At 37.5% G+C, this 19,973-nt stretch overlaps 2 protein-coding genes across 3 annotated transcripts; one reads left to right on the top strand and one right to left on the bottom strand.

Annotated features, from left to right (window-relative positions):
- The first annotated feature begins 196 nt into the window (after positions 1-196).
- hif1an (hypoxia inducible factor 1 subunit alpha inhibitor) lies at positions 197-8,360 on the top strand. Its single transcript, XM_042010809.1, has 8 exons — positions 197-621; positions 4,619-4,869; positions 5,348-5,496; positions 5,634-5,779; positions 6,003-6,109; positions 7,153-7,216; positions 7,308-7,418; positions 7,685-8,360. The coding sequence occupies exons 1-8, from the start codon at positions 442-444 to the stop codon at positions 7,739-7,741; spliced, it is 1,065 nt and encodes a 354-aa protein (XP_041866743.1). The 5' UTR covers positions 197-441; the 3' UTR covers positions 7,742-8,360.
- Positions 8,361-9,587: 1,227 nt separating this feature from the next.
- On the bottom strand, positions 9,588-15,086 carry cuedc2 (CUE domain containing 2). Of its 2 annotated transcripts, none has more exons than XM_042010812.1 (9): positions 14,976-15,086; positions 14,289-14,380; positions 13,147-13,290; positions 12,965-13,026; positions 12,704-12,837; positions 12,404-12,571; positions 12,237-12,301; positions 12,098-12,158; positions 9,588-12,015 (listed from the first exon to the last, which is right to left on the bottom strand). In XM_042010812.1, exons 2-9 carry the CDS (start codon positions 14,360-14,362, stop codon positions 11,869-11,871), a joined length of 855 nt encoding a protein of 284 aa, XP_041866746.1. In that variant the 5' UTR covers positions 14,363-14,380; positions 14,976-15,086; the 3' UTR covers positions 9,588-11,868. The 2 variants fall into 2 exon arrangements, with proteins under 2 accessions (XP_041866746.1, XP_041866745.1); XM_042010811.1 differs by having other exon boundaries at positions 14,289-14,371.
- Between the last annotated feature and the right edge of the window lie 4,887 nt (positions 15,087-19,973).

Raw genomic sequence — 19,973 nt, 5'->3', positions numbered from 1 at the left:
TCTTTTATAACTGTTTCTATGCTGTTTTTGTGAAAACGCATGTTGATTACAGAAAAACATAAATAGTACATCAGCTCCCTCTTGTGGTAAGGATTAGACATTACACATTTGGTCACTCTCAACTCTAGGTGTCGCTGTGGATTATTCTGGTCATGAAATTGTGAAAATGTTTCCCTGAGTACTTTGTCTCGCCTCGTTTGCTTTCTGCCTGTCAACACGGCGTGTAAACACTTAAACGCGGAACAGAGCGGCGGTGAAACATTACTGATGAATGAAAAGCGCAGCCTCTTTTCATAAATTATAAAGTGCGGAAGGGAAGGTTTGCATGATAGTCCCGCAGCTGACCGTGAAGCCTAGCAGGGTACTGTAAAGCGGCCAGTTGCTGGTAGGTTCATTGTGAGGAGGACGGAGGCTGCAGCAAATCGGCGCTCTTCGAGGACCATGGCAGCGGCGACCGTTGTGGGGGCTGATCCGACGACGAGCGAAGGTGGCGCCGCTTTCTCTGGCGTCCAGAGCAGGGGATGGGACGACTCTCAGCTCCGAAAATACTCGTTCCCAACCAAGCCTATTCCCAGGCTGTCTCATACGGATCCCAGGGCAGAGATGCTAATAAACAATGAGGTAAATGCGAAAACTGAGCTTACTTACATTTTAATCAGACAGTGTTTATATCAGTTAAGGGATTGCAGAGTTTTTCCATTAAGGAACCAGCCAAATAGAGTTGCACCACAAACTTTATGAACAGTATGGCTCAGTAATCTGTGGCTCAGTCAGGTCAAAAACGATAGTTCCAACTGATGACAGTGAAAGTTAAAAATGTAGTTGGGAATGTCTCAGTATTTTTTTCCTGCTAAAAAAATGTTTCCCAAGTGACTTGAATGCGTGGCAATAAATCTCATCCGCAGAGTACCAAAGTGTTGCAAAGCCCATTGAGATTTAAGTTAAAGTATAATCAAACTATCGATACGACGTAAAGTATTTCCTTTGAAAACATCTGCAGACCCCATTGTTGCACACACAGATGCGAAATGCCAAAAGAGTGTAAACAAAGCAGAAAGCAGCGGCAAATTGAGGAGGATTTCCCCTCTTTTATCTGACGCCAGCTGTAGGGTTATCTTCAACAAATGCAAATCCATCTGTCCCTGGTGTACAGAGACAGTGAAAACACTGATACACACGCAGCAGCTATTCATATTTTAGCAAATAATAACGAACTTCAATCTTTGTTAATTTGGTGTCTATTTTAGCTTGAGCCTTGAACGGTGTTTGTGCTTGACTGTGCTATCAAATAAAGCCACACCTAATTTACCTGCTCCTGAAAGGTTCCAGTGTTATAACATAAGACTTGTAATCCTTGTATTGTGAAATAACCCCCCAAACAGCTGATCTTGTTGATAACCCCCCAAACAGCTGATCTTGTTGAGCTGATGTTCAGGTTTCTCAGTTACATGTAAATGCGGTCAGGTTTGGATGCAACACGACACTAAGAAATTAGAATATAATTTCTAATATTGTAATTGGAATAAAGGTAAATTACGTGTTGCACAATTTTAAAAATCTGCACCAAAATTCAGAGGGTCCTTCTTCCACCCACACTCTGCCTTTGCACTCGTTTTTTAAGAAATTTGGCTGGGTACTTATTTACTGTTTAATGTCACAGCCAGATGCCTGAACACATACTAGCTGACCCTGTTTGCAGTTGTTTTCTTATGTTTACAAGCCACAGAGGCCAGGGTGACCTCTGTGGCTTGTAATCATAAGAAAACAACTGCAACAACTTGCTAGTTATTGAATCCAGTGTCTAACCCAAATACAGGCGAAAACAATCACTAACATTACAAATAGATTTGGACATTTCCCCTTCTACTCTGAGTTGTATGCACAGAAATAGAAAGATGTCGTCGTTAGTACATCTCTAAGTGGGCCAAGTTTTTTTTCTCCACTGTGCTTTACTCTTACACACTAACTTCTAACATGTTTAATTGCTTGAGTAGCAACAACTACCTTGTTAAATGAACTCCACGTTTAAATAACTTTCCAAAATGGCTCAGTTCAAGTGAATAGAATTTTAGATTTTTTTAAGTTTTTAATTTCTATTTCCAAGAAGTCATGAGTATGAGGGATGTGCTGTCAAAGCAGGTTAGGAGGGCAGTCAGTTCATCCACAGAATAATTAAAGTTTCTAAAGGAAGCCTACTGAATGTAACTGAGAAACAAACAATTTAAAGATAAAAAAAAACAAACAAAAACAACGGTATTATTTATTTGTTTAATTTCAGGAGGCATTGTAATCTTAATTTAAAGCAGACTCTCCGAGCAAACCATTGTGTTAGTTTAAACTCAAACAACACAAATGAATGGATAAACACATACATGCATTTATAGTTATATTATGAACAGCAGGGCTCAGACAGTACTGATCACATCACGAGAGTATTTCATGTGCGTGCCGTTGCCATTTTGGATAATATAGCCACAGCTGCTGCTACTAAATTCAGGAATGCACGAGTCAGAAAGTTTAAGCAGTCTTTTAACGGCATGTGGAGTTTGAGCTTCATTGCCCAATGAGTCCCAATGAGCTTCCTCCAGCGAAAGTGAAACTGCAGCCGGCGCGAGGCAGGCGGGCAGCGGGAGCGCGCACATCGAGCTACGTTCAGTTAGTCACGTAGGCCTCGGAGCCACGTGTGTATGTGTGTGTGTGTGTGTGGTTGTGTGGTCGTGTTGCCATGGATACCGCTCAAATACAGGTAGTGCGCTCGCGCGTGCTATTTCGCGATATGTTTAGACTGATACAGGTGCTACAAATGTTTTTTTTTTAACTGGAATTAATTAGTGTCAAAGAACCCTCCCTCCCCCCCCCAAAAAAAAATCTAATGTTTATGAGAATACAAATCCAGCAATAAAAATAGCACATTTTATACCAAATTGACAGTCATATATATATATATATATATATATATATATATATATATATATATATATATATATATATATATAAACTTTAAAGGCAAACACAAGTTGCATTTTGATAATTGACAATAAGTAGACATTTTCAAAAACAAAACCCAGCATTTCATAAATCAATTCCCACACCAATATCAAAACTGACTTCAGAGGAATAACTTATAAAGAACATACACTGTGCTTATAATAAATAAAGCCAAACAGCTTGATGATGGCATAATTGTCTACACTTGTGCTTTATTTTTTTTCCTTTAAGTTTTTGATGCCATGTTTGTAAAGATGTACTCAAATGTGATAATACATTTTTTCTAATATAATTATCAGATTACATAATCTTGACTACAGTAGATGCTTTACTAACCAACCCTGTCCACAATAACTGTAATGCATGCTATTTAAAAAACCAGAAGTTGCATCTTTACATGGAGTTTTATCCTGTGGCTTTTAATGTGTGAAGTAGTAAACCATGTTTATGATATGTAGAGATGGAAGCCATTGCCACATCTCCGTCAAAGCCATGAAAATTCATTTTCATTCTTCATGTGGCTGCATGCAGATAACCTAGTCAGCTTGCTAGTAATAAATTTATGAACGTCTGAATGAGTCCATGTATGAATAGACCAGGTAGGACTCTGCAGGATTTGTGGCAAGTGAGTTAGCATATTCAGATGTCACGCTCCATATTCTTTTTTGCTGGCCTGCATGATGCTTTCCACTCAGCCATTGGTATTGTAGATATTTATAACTGTAGCATTGATATAAGAGTATTTGCATTTGTTGGAATGCCTCTCACGGGAGAAGTGGTTGAGATGTAGTGGATTTGCAGCTGTGGACAGAGTTAAACATTAAAATTGCAGGAATTCTCTGGTGTGCTTGTGTGGAAACGACAATCATGGAGTAATATAGTTCTTATCAGACTGAAACACCCTTCATTATGTTGGTGCACGGACAAATAGTCACAAGACTATAATACTCAGAAATGGTTTTACAATCTTTATTTAAAAAAACAAAAACAAACAAAAAAATGGAACATTCTGTAACATGACATAAGTCAAACCACAAAGGCCTAAGCATGTGAAAGGGATCACATCTGCCTGATAAATGAAACGGTGATCTTAAAGATGATCATCAATGTGACTACCTGTCACCCTTATATATGTACACAAGTTCTAGCTCATCACATACCAGAACTGCTCAAAAGTGCTCAACACATTGAGTATTCAGAGCTGCTTTTAATGACTTAGTAGTTTTTTTTCTGAGTTACTAATCTATAAAGGGACCAAAGCTTTGTGATGATGGCATAGCAGTACTCAAAATGATAGATGTAATATGTGATGAATAAAGTATGAAATGGGACCAAAGATATACACAAGCAGCATCTATAGGGGTTAAATCTGAAGATGCTGTTCAAGTGCAACTTTAGATGATCTCATAAAGTCATATATTACACCTTTTACATAGAATTATAGAATTATATTATAGTAATTTAAAGTAATTTAAACTATTATTCACAAAAAAGAAAAAGCATCTTGTAATAAACATGGTTATATAACTTATTCCTTGAAGGGAGCTTACTTTTTATGCAAGTGAAATATGTGACTAAACATGTAGATTTTGTTATATTATTGTGCTGAAATGTTCTTCTCTCTTGTCAGGAACCGGTGGTTTTAACAGACACAAACCTCGTTTACCCAGCTCTCAAATGGGACATCCCATACCTCCTGGAGAACATTGGAAATGGAGACTTCTCTGTTTACATTTCGGAAAACCACAAATTCCTCTACTATGACGAGAAGAAAATGTGCAACTTTGAGAACTTTGTCCCTAAGTCTCGACGAATGGAAATGAAATTTGCAGAATTTGTGGATAAAATGCATAAAACAGAGGAAATGGGAGGAGAGGATAGGTAAGATATGAAAAAATGTAACGTAAGCTTATGTGTTAATTAGTTTTGCCGGGGTTGTATCTCCAAACATTTCTGCCTTTGAAGCTCATCCAAGAGTAAAAGGACATGATGTGCACGTACTGCTGGTGTGTTTGTCAGTGCAAGATATTCTCTCATGAAATGCAATACAGCACAAGAAAGTGGAGCAAATGACTAAGAATTTATGACTAAGCATTTATAAAGGAGAATCGGATGAGAAGCTTAATAATGTGACCTGACTTGATCAGCCACACACATGCACAGATCAATTACTGACACTCAGTGGTTGCTATTTCTTTAGCCTTACACTGTCCACCTCCCTAAATGTCACATTTATCCTCATGGTTTATAAACGAGCAGATGTCCTGTAGAGAAAATAAGCTGCATTGGGCTTGTTTCAGGCCTCTGTGTAAGTTATGGTGCTCATACATAATTTATGTCTCTTCTCGTGCATTTCAAGAGTCTATCTCCAGCAGACCCTGAATGACACAGTAGGAAAGAAGATTGTTGTCGACTTTCTTGGGTTCAACTGGAACTGGATCAACAAGCAACAAGCCAAGAGAAACTGGGGACAGCTGACATCCAACCTGCTACTTGTGGGCATGGAAGGTAAGGTTCTCATAGTATTTAATTATTGCATAAGAGTTGCAGTTTGTGCTGCAAAAAGTTTGATATCACCTCTGCAACCACAAATGTTTCTGCTGCTACTGATTTGCACATTGTGTTTTCTATTAATTTTCTCTCAGGCAATGTGACACCAGCACATTATGACGAGCAGCAGAACTTCTTTGCACAGATCAAAGGTCATAAGAGATGCATTCTCTTCCCTCCTGACCAGTTTGAGTATCTGTATCCATACCCTGTCCATCACCCTTGTGACAGACAAAGCCAGGTAAATAATGTAAAATCACACTCAAGTCTGATGATGCTAATGTTGCTTATTCAGTGCAGTGTTATGAAGGTATTCTGTTAAGAATACTTAAAGTTAAAATAAACTTTTTGTAAAAATATTTTTATACATACATTTTTAAGTTCATTTCTTTGTATGTATTAAAAGATTTATAGAGGACAGTGTGTAAATGTTTTTCATCAGCAGTATATTCTTTTGTTTTTAGGTTGATTTTGATAATCCTGACTATGAGAAGTTTCCTAATTTTAAAAATGTTGTGGGCTATGAAGCTGTCGTAGAACCTGGAGATGTCCTTTACATCCCAATGTATTGGTAAGAAGTGCTCCCCTATGTTTCTATAGAAATTATATATTTATGTATTTATTAGAAAAACAGGTCATCATATTAGGACACCAAATTTTTCAAAACCTTGCCAGCATTTCAATATAATACCCTAATATGCAAGAAGCCGTTGTTTATACTGTATCATTGACGGGGTAAGCATTACTAAATGTGTGCTACCAGAAGTGACTGTAGTGCAGCTGTAGTTGGGAAAAATAAATAGATAAAAAAAAAGGCTTAAATGCTTAACACGTGATAAGTCTGCTTTTGCAGAGTGGGCAAATTTCACTAACAAATATTAGTATATGTAGAAACTCTGTTACTTTATATCTTCCAGTTGCATGCTTGTGCCTAAAGGGAGATTATGAGGATGATAATTAAGGATAAACAGAATATCTAAATTAATAATAACTATTAATCTTTATTATTGGCTGTATTAAAAAAGTGTACAGTAGCAGCTGGTCAGCCTTTAGGTGTAGACTTATCATTTTAAATCAATGATTTAATTGGTCTAATAAAATAAATTAGCTGGCAGGTGGTTTTATAACAATAGAAATAAGCTAAAATTCACAATTATTCAGTATGAAGCAGGTTCGATATACACACAAACGCACATCTTCAATGCAAATGTGGTATCTTTGCTCCTGTATCTATGATGTGGCAAGCTACTGTGTTAAACTGTGAGGCTTGTTTGTAAATCTGTGTCCAGTAATGATTCCTAACTGAAAAGAAAGTACATAGTATTTAGTTGTTAGACAGTTTACTTGTACATGAGCTCAAAGACATATATATTCTCACACGTCGGTAAGAAACAGTGCTCCACTGCAGTTAAAGTTCTTTCTCTCTTATCACACTTTGCCTTTCTTGCTTTATTTTAATTTGTTGACTGTGCTCATAGTTTTTCCAAAACAATCCTTTATTTACATCCCTGATATTTGCCTTAAAACAATAGTTTCCTTCCAGTTTGGTGATAGTTTGTACTTAAAAAACTGCTCTTTGACAGCAAGCTTTATGACTTTTTCTTCTCTCTTAAGGTGGCATCACATTGAATCATTGTTAAATGGTGGAGTGACGATTACTGTAAACTTCTGGTACAAAGTATGTATGTTTGAGTCACTACAATCCCTTTTGAGTATTGTAGTTATCTTTCCCACTAAATTTCTTTGTGGCCTGTCTACCTGTTGTTTAGGGAGCACCTACACCTAAGAGGATAGAGTACCCACTGCGAGCCCATCAGAAGGTTGCCATCATGAGGAATATTGAGAAGATGCTGGGAGAAGCACTTGGAGATCCACATGAGGTAAAAGCACTTCATCACCACACTGTCTGCACATGAATGTCACACTGCCCATTTCTAGAACATAAAGCTAGATCTACATTTAGGTCACCTGTTGCATGAAATCCCTGGGGCATGCTGACCGTCCCAGCAACCCAATTACTGTGAATATTTATAGGTTGCTTGATTTAGTACAAAGGAAAAATATATGCTGCCTAGGACGGTGAATAAAACAATGTAACAAGTATGACTTAATTAAGCAGCCATTTTTTTTTTTTTTTTTTTTGCAGGTTGGACCTCTACTGAAAACAATGATCAGGGGGAGATATGACCAGGATCTCGGTTAAGCCTCCAGTCTTGAAACTGTCAAATGAACTGCTCTGGATTCTGTTTGCATATGAAAGTGACACTGCTGTGTGTGAGAGAAAGACTGTGTGTGTGTTTAATGTGCATTCTATCATTGGAGCTACATGTCACTGCATGGCAGTAAGCTGCAACACTGAAACTATTCTGCTTCAGTCCCAGCGCCATTGTCGTTGCAAATACAACAGATAGAAGAGGAAGCATCTCAGTAATTCATGGGATTTCAACCTACTTGAAAGTTTTTATTTTGTCTTTGAAAAAAGACCAGAAGATGTAACCATGTCAATGTTTTCTCAGCAGTTGTACAGTTTAAGCTATTGGCCTTAATTGTAAATTGTCTGAGATTGGTACCAATGGAGCAACTTCAGTGTTCTGACCACTTTTGGATGTGTCCCGGGGTTCTTATCCTATAAATACAGAAGGCATCAGTTTAATAGAGAACATTTTCTTTAAGCAAGGAATAAGTTGTGATTGATTTGAAATGGTCATATTTTATTCCCCATCTTTCTCAAAAAGATAGCTTTTACAACTTGGTGTTTTTGGAATATCATATTATCTCTGAGTGTACTAATGAGATGGCCTTAGATGGTAATCAGCTAAATTAGTATGATTTGAAAAAATTTTAATCACTAAAGTACAGTAATTAAGCACTGATAAAATATGATTAACATATAAGGATGTAACAAGGGTGCTTATAGCAGAAAGATGCACCTTTTTCCCCTTTTTGAAATAGTCATGGCTTTTTGTCCTTTAAAAGCTCTCGAATGCTTGGCTTGTATTTCAAGGGCTTTACTGGATATGCTTTCCAGCACACCAGTAACAGGCACGAGAATGTCAAAAATAATTTTGCTGCAATTTTATTTGTAAATACAATTATCATGAAGGATCTAAAGAAACTACTGATGATTCTGACTATCGGAGCTATTTCCAGGGAATAAGAACAGTTAGGATTCTCATTAGTGCAAAAGTGGTTTCATTGAGCTGCAACAATATTAGTTTTGTTACAGCTGTAATAGCTGATGGAGCTTGCAGGACTATCTGGAATGTAGCTTTGCATCGGTTATTGCAGTCTAGCGTAGTGCACCATCTAGTGGACAGCTTTGCATCTGCATGTCAGGCTGGATGAATAACCTGGTTCATTCAATACTCTGCTTCAATACAGATTAATGCCCCTCTGGAATGCACTTATTTTTTATGCAGCCTCTGTAGACATGTATATTACTTAAAGAGGGGATAATTTTCTATATTTTGCTGTACGTGCCAAACCAACCTCCAAGCCAGTATAGTAATCTTCAGATTCAGAAGTATTTGCCTCAGACATTGGTTTAATCCTTTTTAGTTTTTGAAAAGGTGCATGTTTATTTCTAATTGCACAATAAAAATGAGTGCAGATTCATATGGAAAAAAAGAATTTAGTTGAGAAAACTGATGTTTAATTTCCATTTCTATTTTGGGTTAAGAGTTTGCTTAATATTGCAATTTCCCTCTGGGATTAATAGTATTTTCAATACTCTGTGCCTTGCTTATTTTTGGCATGGCAACAACACAAGTTGATGTTTAATTTTTCTATTTTAATTGCTTTCAAAAGCATTAAAAGGCTTTAAAGGTGGGATTGAAAGCAGTTGTTAGAGATTTGTTTTTAATAATGAATGCTCGTTTTTCTTTTGTTTTTGAACGTGTGGTCTCCTTGTCCTTATGATGAAAGTTTATAAAGTTCTACACTGCAGATTTAAGAATGAATAATAAAATGTTTTGAAATAAGATGTTCCACACCAAATCTTTTAAATTAATTGTGCATATAAGTAAATGAATACAATGTACAAGATAGGCTACAAAAATTAATATTTACTAAAAATTGTATGTTAGCAGGTTCTCAAAGCCAGGGTTTAAAACTCCGTTGCCATCAGATCCAGGAAATCCAGAATGTGTTCTACAGTAACACCACTTAGTAATTAAGGATAATATCGCTGCTGATAAGCATGAGTAACATCACAACACCAAACTAGTGAAACATTACAGTCAGGAAAGTATTACATCATCTCTTTAAAACAACTTACTTGCTCCAAATAGATTCATAAGGGAACACAAACAGTATATCTTAGTAAAGAAAATCCATCCAAGTCATTATCATACTATACAAGAAATTAAATCTATATTTGTTCAACAAGTAGTCACAAGAAAAGCAAAATTCACAAATGAGAACCACTGCAGTAAAAAGCAAACGCGCTTGAAGCACACCATCTTGCACCTTTACTAGTAGAATTCAGTTTCCAAATAAGTTGTGATGCTGAAAAATGTATGTAAAATAGATTTACAAATCACATAGACCCTTTTGTTTCTGAAATGCTTACCAAATCATAAAAAACTTAGACAAATATTGTTACATAAATGTCTCAGCTGGGGGTCCTGTTGTTTAATCTTTTCCCTTTTATACTGTCTTAAATTGGGTGATCTTTATTATAATTATTTTCCCAGACCATGAAAAATGACCAATCACAGCTACTATTCCAACTTGTCCCTTGTGAAGATATTCATCCATCCATCCCGTCTATACCTTATTCTAATGCAGGGTTCCAGAGGGCTGGAGCATGTCCCAGTGGTTCTTAGGTGAGAGGCAGAGTACACCCTGGGCAGGCTGCTGGTCCATCACAGGGGCAAGAGATAAGAAAGACAACCACTCATGCCCACACCTAAGAAAAATTTAGAAGCACCAATCAACCTAACAAGAATCTTTTTGGACTGTGAGAGGAATTTACACAGGGAGGAAATGTAAACTCCACACAGAAAGACAAGACTGGAAGCAGGAACCTTCTAGCTGTGAGGTGACAGTGCTAACCAACTCACCACTGTGCAGACCCAAGATGGTCAAAGTCTCATTATGATGAAATCCCCAGAAACTTAGCTCAACTGACTTAATTATGATTATTTTACCAATACACTTGTGTTGCTCCCCTTTTCTCAGTTTCAAGGTTGCTTTAGTAGTTTCTTTCCACTTGAATGTAGGGATTTATGTGATCAGCAAATATTTTTATCCTGTTTTTCATTTTACAGTACACCTCAAACGTTTTGGAAACATGGCTGCATATCAATGAACACTCGGCAAATATAAACAACTACATCAAAAACAAAGATAATGGAGTTTAAAATGAACTCCTCCAGCAACACATTTCACCTGGCACGTGGAGGTACCTAAAGTCCTAAAATTCAATATGACAAGACATGATAGCACTGTTAATTGTAAACTTTCTTCTAATACTTTCTAATTGTTTCAGTAAAAAAATATACATTTATAGTGAGCAGCATTCAGAATACTTTTTGTTTTGTGGGGGCAAGCTGAGTCTGTGACAAATATTAAATAGGTTCCTTTAGTCTGGTTATTTTACAAAGGTTTTGAGCCAAGACTCATGTTTTGAATTTTGTTTCACCAACTAATCAATCATTACAACAGCAAAAGAAAAAAAAAAAAAAAAAGAAAAAAAAAAAGTGTAAAACTTTACTTACTAACATATATCCTTCTATCATAACCAGAAAGACATGCTCAAGAATATAACTGAGTGCTTCCACTTAGGCCTAACATAATTTTACATCAAGGCAAACACTTTCAGAACACTCAGATCTTGTTAAATATGACACGAATATTAAAATGGATCTGAAACAAATTGGCATCAAGACATGTACAAAAATAATTAAACAAATGTCCTGAATAAACCCGACAGCACCACTAGCACTGATTTACAAACATGAATATAGAGAACTTGATATCCTCATCACAAATCTGTTTTCCAGGATTAAAGAAAGTCCAGGTAAAATGAAGAGCAAAAGAAAACTTAAAAATAAATGTTGTCAGTGCAACATCAGACCTGCTGAGGTGGCCAAAAATAAACCCGTTAAGCTGTTACACAAACATGAACACTGGTTACACCATCCTGACTAAAGTTTTAACCAAGGCATATAATGGTAACAGCATTTTAAAATAAGCCACTGGCACACTAAAATTGTTAACCATTATTTGGGGAAAGTATACAACAAATTCAGGCAAACTAAACGTAATAAATAAAAAATGTTGTAAACAGTATCGTCATTAGCTGCTTTTACTGTGTTGTGCTAATCATCAATGGAACCTGTACTTCCGTGCGGGCTTCAGATTGACGTATGTCTTTTTCATGTCTTCAGTCTCATTTTTCTTCACAAGCTGATATCGCTCTCCTTTTGTTGTTACTACCTGGTTGCCATGGTAGCGAACGAGCTTCTTTGGAGCCTGACCAAAAAAACAGCATAATAATAATAATATAGTTTGAAACAGATGCAATGTGTAAACCTGAGTATAACCACAATCTTACATCTTTAGGGGCGACAGGCCGGTGTGTTTTATTATCTTCTTCTCTGTCCACTAGCATGTACCTATTGAGATAGAAAATGTTTATTAACCTGAAAGTGAGGACAGTTCTGCTAAACAACAATAGGAGCTGTCTTACTCACTTCTCAAGGATGCTCTCTTTAAGTTTCTGGTCTGCCAATAAGGGCATACTCTTCCCATGGTTTACCTATGGCAATAGGATAGTTTCAACCCGGTCCATGAACTAAAACAATGTGGGGAGCAGCTGAGGTGAACTTAATAGCAATGCTTCTGTGTGCAACAGACTCACATTAAGAGGAGTGGGGCTGAGCTGGACATCACCTTCTATGATAAGGCGTACAGCTTCCTCCATGTCTCCTTTTGTGATAGACAAAGCACTGCGAGCCTCTGACAAACTGCACTTTGGAAACATCTCCAGCAGGTGCTGCTCCTGGGACTCCCACTCTGACACTGGAAGCTGAATAAATATATATTTGCAGTTTATAATAGTCATAAATGGAGGACACATAAGGAGGAAAAACTCCTTATAGTTAAAAAAAAAAAAAAAGGAAAAAAAAAAAAAGTGCTGATGTGAATTGCAACTGACAACCTTGGCAGTAGCGCCCTCTGTTGGAGTTTTAAGACATTGCAGTTCTTGTCCTGGAGGAGGCTGACTGGGCAAGGTGGCGAGTTTCAATGAAACCTCTTCTGTCCTTGCCTTAGGCACGCCATTTTCTTCATTAGCTATAAAATAATAAACAAATAAAGATCGACAACGTAGAATAGGTATTTGGCGTATCTTCAACAAAGAGTCTGGTTTCACTGTTTGGAAATGTTAACCCTGGAACAATATTTTATGCACAAGTATTACCTGAGGTCCGAGCAGTGGCTAGTTTTGAAGCCAGATTGAACATCATTTCACAAACTTTGACACTGCAAATGGAAAAAAAGGTGTTAACACATGACTCAGTACTATGGTTCTTTGATCTTGTCTTTTAATTATCAGAACAGAAGTAATAATCAGAACAGCAAGAATGTATGATTTTTTTTTACCTGTCTATTTCAGCAAATCCAGGTATGTAAGCTTCCAGCATTTCTGCAAAGATCTCCACGTCGAAATTCTCCTCAACACTCTGCTGGGAGCCCAGGTCCTCCAAGACTCCAGTGATGTAAGATAGAAGAACATCATCCAGTGTGCTATATTGAATGGTAGATAAATACATATAGAGTTCTAAATTATTTTATTCTTAATTTTCACAGTACTGGGTTGGAACTTCAATTCAGTATCCACGAAATCTTTGGTTTATAAATTTATTTCATCAACTAGTTTTCCCTTTCTTGCAGTCAGACAAATTTAGATTCTATGTGATATCAATGTCACACCGAAGCTGAAAAACTTGATTTCTAAAGTGTGTTTCTTAATTTTCTATAAAAAAAAATGTGTTGACTTTTTATTTTGTGTGTCACCGCCCCCTGCATAAGATGCACTTGTGAAATGAAATGCAATCTGACAAAATACAGGTAAAACTAAAAAATCTGAATATCACACAAACCTTAATTTATTTCAGAAATTCAACTTAAAAGGTAAACTAATATATTATATAGACTTATTATATGCAAATTGAGATATTTCAAGCATTTATTTGTTATAATTTTGATAAATATGGCTTACAGCTTACGAAAACTCGAAAATCAAAATCTCAGACAATTAGAATAGTGTGAAAAGGTTCAGTGTTGTAGACTTTAAGTGCCACACTCTTAATCCAAAAAGCACGAAAAGGTCTCCTGAGCATTTAAATGGTCAGTCTATTTCAGCAGAATATACAATCATGGGGAAGGTTGCTGACCTGACAGTTGCAGAAAACCATCATTGACATCCTCCACAAGGAGGGAAAGCCTCAAAAGATAATTGCAAAAGAAGTTGGATGCTCTCAAAGTGCTGCATCAAAGCACATCAATAAAAAGTTGAGTGGAAGTTAGTAACTAGTGAGCACAAAAAAAGACAAACAGAAATCTAATCTCTAGGATTTTATGAGACTGGATTTTTTTCCTTTCTTGTGCGTGTGCTTGCTTTTTGTTTTCAAGACATTTCCTTGCTTGAATTGGAAGGTTTATAGTATGTTAGAATGGAATGACCCTGTAGCAACGCTGACTACAGTTCAGTGGGAATACAGTAAATCTGGGGCAGTGTTTACCTGAGATCTGCATCGGGAATGTAAGTCTGGATAAATTCGTGCAGCGCACTGTGGATTATTTTGTGGAGGTCCATTGTATTTTCCTGTAGTTCCACTGAGAAAAAACACAGTGAAAGTATTGCAACTGATGCACGATTAAATCGGTTAAAATTTGAAGCAGCGACGGTAAACTTTAAATAACCAAACCGAACAGCTGTCATTGATGTACCAAGTAACATGAGCTCAGACTTAAAAGGAGATGTTACAAAAACAGTTCTTACGAAAGGTACTCGTTAACGATTAAGATTGACAAACGCTCGTATAAGCATTATGAAACACTACTCAAACAAAATATTAATTACAACAGTGTTATACCCTTTCTTGTGCTAGCTTTGCTGTCCAGGGTTAGCACAGTAAAGAGCTAATAGTTATTCACTAGCAGCGCTACTAAGCAATTATGTGCTAAACCATAAAATGTGCTATTAACCATTTAAAATAGTATTATACGTTCATTCGTTTCACTCTCACGAAACCATGGTAACTTAATCTAAGTGGTTAAATTTAATCTAAATATCGCTTAAGGGAAATAACAGTAAGCTAGCGCTGGTAGCTAACAACAACAACAACAACCAAGCTGAAGGAAAATGGTCATCTCGATAACTGTTGTTAATTAATGTCAGAACGAATGTCAATTAAATAAAAACTTACTGTGACAGAAATTATGGATGCATGAAGCTCTACGTTTTCCCCAGAAGTGTGAGGGGAAGGCTGATCAGTACAGGGGTTGTACAAGCTTGTAAATGTTTATTAGCCCGCACGATTCAAACCATTCGCACGTCATTTCCTCTAAGTATAAACAGACGGGCCTACAGACTGTTGGCTACAGTCTCAGCTACTCCAAGAGTTAATAAGTCCTTAATTTAATTCCGCAATATTAATATACTTGTATAATGGGAGACAGTTCAAAGAAGGAGGACATAGGAAGAACAGAGCTCATCATACCATACCATACCATATTTGATTTCTGAAGCACTTTAAAAACAACATACACTCTGACCAAAATGTTGTTCAATAAATAATAAATAAATAAAAACAAAAGAGAGGAAAAAAAAGAAAAGAAAAAAAGAACTATCTATCTATCTATCTATCTATCTATCTATCTATCTATCTATCTATCTATCTATCTATCTATCTATCTATCTATCTATCTATCTATCTATCTATCTATCTATCTATCTATAGTTCAAATAAAACAATAAAAAAAAGCTTTAAATGACCAGGCGCTGTAAGAACATTTAAAACAACACAAGAACATACAAAAGGTAAAAGATTAAGACACAGATGACAATGCATTCTTGCTAAGGAAAGCTAAGGAATAATGTTTTAAAGTAGTCTTAAAAACAACAAGAGAATGAACCTGTCTGGCCTGCAGTGGGAGCTCATTCCATATTTTAGGATCTAAAACTGAAAAAGGCTCTGTCTTCTCTCAATTACTGAAATGTTTTCGGAACAGTTAAAAGCATCTGGTCAGCTGATCTAAGAGCATGTGATGGGATGTAAGGATGAAGCAACTCAGACAAATAAAAAAGGGCAAGACCATTAAGAGACTTAAAATAATAATAATAATAAAAGAGTCTTCAAGTGGATTTGTAAATAAACGTGACACTACATACGGAGTTATGTGCTCTTGTTTGCTTGTACCAGTTAAAAATCAGCATTTTGTACCAGCTGTAGGCAAAAGAGGGAAGCCTGCTATTTCTAGTAAAAACAGAGTTACATTAATCCAGGTGTGAGGTAAGAAATACATGGACCACCATCTAAAGGTGACAGGAGGGACTTGATTCTTGACAGTCCCTTCAACTGAAAGAAAGAGGGCTTTACCACAGGGCTAGGGTCCATTTTTACACCTAGATTTGTGATGTTGGATTTTTTATGCAGAGAGGAAAAGTCAAAGAAAGGGGTACAGCTAGAGCCACTGGATTTAAAAAGCATGACCTCTGTCTTTTTTTCAACAAAATCGTAAATGGTCTGTACTTATATAGTGCTTTTATCCAAAGTGCTTTACATGTACGTCACATTCACCCATTCACACACTGATGAAGGAAGCTGCCATGCAAGGCGCTAACCACGACCCATCAGGAGCAATTAGGGGTTCGGTGTCTTGCTCAGGGACACCTCGACATGAGCTCTCCGCGCCGGGATTGAACTGGCAACCCTTGGGCTACAGGATGAGGGTTGGAGGTCGGAGGAAAATCAGAGCCATCTGAGATTATCAAGTAGTTTTACAATTTACCACAAGGGGTCAGTAATGGTTTGTTACTGCACTGTGGTTATAGGTTTTGGTTACAAGGTCAAGAACAAGAAAACAAAGCGGATGTGTGGCAGCTGCATTAAGAGTAGCAATAAAGTTGGATTGTGTCATAAATACATAAATAAAACATGGTACCAGGACTAAAAACAGCAGAACAGTGTATCATGACAGCTTTGGATTCCCTGAAGCCATCAGAAAATTTGAAGCTGATGGGTAATGCTGACACCAACTGGCACACCTTCAAACAGCAGTTTCTCCTGCATGTTGCAGCCATGGAACTGGAAACAAGCCGGCCCAAGGAAAGTAGCATTGGTTCTGACTATTGCTGGCCCTCAATCTATTGAATTGTACAGCACATTTGATTTTGATAATGGAGATGACAAAGGCAAACTGGATAAGTTGCTTGACAAATTTGATGTCCACTGTTCTCATAAGAACTACAAGAACGAGAGCCCTTTGATAACTTTCTGACTGATCAGAAGCTTAAAATGCAGTCGCGTCAGAAAAAGGCTACTGAGAGAAATGGAGTTCACGCTTGATGGAGCTATTAAGAGCTGCAAGGCCAATGAACTCTCCTAAATGCCTTTGAGGACTTTCTGCAACATGGCGGCTGGTGCAGCTAATGTGAGTAACATCGTAGCAGATGGCACAGTTAGCAAAGGCAGATGATGCACGCTAGCCCGACCGAATGGATGAGATATTTTCCTGCAAGTGCTGTGGCTCAGGACATAAGCCAAAGAAACAACCATTTCACTAAGCAATGCTTCTCAAAAAGAAAGTAGAGAAAAGGAAATTCTGTAAACGTTGTGGAAGATACAGACCTGAGTGAAACATTCTTTGTGGACTTAGTAAAATGTGAAAATGAACCACAGACAAAGATAAAAACAGTTTAAAAAGATAAGTGGATAGCACCACTGCAGCTCAATGGCACACTTATTGTAATGAAGTTGGACACCAGTGCAAAAGCTAATTTGATTAGCATGTCGGACATAAAAATGAAAGTAAAACCAGCAATAAAGAACAGAACACTTGCACTGAAAGACTACAGTAGACAAAGTATCGAGTGTTTAGTCACATGCAGACTGAAAGTAATAGCAAAGAGAAAAATGCCCCACCTACTCTTTTCTTTTATTACTTAAAGTCTTGAATCTCCGCTGGGTGATAACGCCTGTGAGGATTTACAGCTGGTGAAAAGAGTTAATAACATCAGTGCAACTGTGAGGAGCCGACTCTGTTAACTTCACAGTCCAAGGCTATGCAGATGTTTTCTCAGGTTTTGGTCTCCTACCATTCACATACAAGATCCAGCTGAAAGAGAATGCACAGCCAGTTGTGTATCCTGTACATAGAGTTCAGCACCACTCAGAGATAAAGTAAAGAAAGAGCTGGAAAGGATGACCATGTTGGATGTGATTAAAAATGTTGAGGAACCAACAGACTGGGTAAAGTCCATGTGCAAAGAAAAAGAATGGGAAGTTGAGAATATGCATGGACCCAAAAGATTCAAATGAAAAGAACAAACGTGAACACTACCAGATAAGAAATCACCAGTGAAATGTCAGGTGCTAGATATGTCACAAAACTGGATGACAACCAACAGCAAATACTGCACCTTCAATACTCCCTTTGGCAGGTATTGTTTCCTTAGATTACCTTTCAGAATCATCCCAGCTTCTTGAGATATTTCACACAGCAATGGAACACATCATTGAAGGGCTGGATGGAGTTGGTCTATGTTGATGATATAATTATCTGGGGTTCTTCTGTCGAAGAGCACAATGAGAGGCTGAACAAAGTAATGAAGTAAATACAGAGATATGGACTGAAGCTTAACAAAGATATGCCAATTTGGGGTTCAAGAAATTGTTTTCCTGGGAGACAAGCTCTCTGCACAATGTATCCAACATGGTCAGAAGAAAATCAATGCCTAACTGAACATGACAAAACCCAATGACAACAAAGGTGTGCTACGGATCATGGTAATGGTGAACTTCATAACCCAACTTATCTGCAAAGACATCATGTATCTGTGAGCTCTTGCTCAAAGAGAAAGAGTTCAAGTGGACAGCCAAACATAACTGCAAGTGGTAAAATCTCAGAGGCAGTGACAACTGCATCTGTGTTGACCTTTTTCGATATCAAGGACATAAAGATGTCAACAGATGCCTCAAAAATGGCATTGGCGCAGTACTGTTGCAGGCTGAAGGTGAGCTTTGGAAACCAGTGGCATTTGCATCCAGGTCCATGACACAGACACAGTGTTGTGGTCAAATTGAAAAGGAGTGCCTAGGATTGGTATTTGGACTGGAGAGATTTCACAGCTACATTAGAGACAGACCACCGTCCACTGGTTGCCATCATCAAGAAAAACCTAAATGAGATGTCACAAAGGATGCAGCGCATGATGATGAAAATGCAGAGATGTGACTTTGAACTGATCTACACACCAGCAAAATACCAGATACTTGCAGATGCCCTTTCACGAACACCTACAGGTGACAGTGTAAATCCAACTGAAGATGCTGAAAGCCATGTGAACACGGTTTCTAATGCACTTCCTGTTTCAGATGCAAAGTTCAGAGGAATAGTTGAAGAAACCACCAAAGACACAGAGCTACAGAATGTCATAAACAACATGGAAAATGGCTGGCCTGTAGGATCCTGTCCACTATTCTACCACATCAGAGGCGAACTGAGTTTGGACTGTTGTTAAAGAAAGACAGGATTGTCATTCCACAAAGCTTGAGGCAGAACATACCGCACAGGACACATGAAGGTCATCTCGGTGTTGAATAAAATGTAAAAGAAGGCAAAGAGAGACAATTTTCTGGACAAGAATAAACAAAAACATTGAGAAACTGGTAAACAAATGTGAAACATGCCAGAAACACAGGAACAAGCAAACCAAAGAGCCCATGATTGTGGCTGACATGCCAACAGCTCCATGGCATAAAGTAGAAATGGGTCTGTTTCATCTGAAGGGTAGAGATTACTTGGTAGTTATTGACTATTCATCAAATTTTCCTGAGATGGCACTATTGTCAAACACATCATTGACTAGTGTTATTTCACATGCAAACCCATTTTGCCAGACATGGCATACCACACATAGTGGTAAGTGACAATGGTCCCTGCTTCAACAGCAAAGAATGGCAAAAGTTTGCAGAGCAGTATGAGATACAGCATGTCACATCCAGTCCTCTGTATGCTCAGTCAAATGGAAAAGCTGAAAAAGGCATCTATATTCTAAGACGACTACTGAAGAAAGCTACTGACAGTGGTTCAGATCCATATATGGCACTACTTGTCTACCAAGCATCACCACTCGAAAGAGGATTGTCACCTGCTGAGATGCGAATGAACAGAAATCTATGTACCACATTGCCGAGCTACTC

This window comes from Melanotaenia boesemani, chromosome 16 (genome assembly GCF_017639745.1).
Source record: "Melanotaenia boesemani isolate fMelBoe1 chromosome 16, fMelBoe1.pri, whole genome shotgun sequence".
NCBI lineage: Eukaryota > Metazoa > Chordata > Actinopteri > Atheriniformes > Melanotaeniidae > Melanotaenia > Melanotaenia boesemani.
The sequence above is the reverse complement of the archived record's forward strand: the minus strand, read 5'-3'. Positions and strand labels throughout refer to the sequence as shown.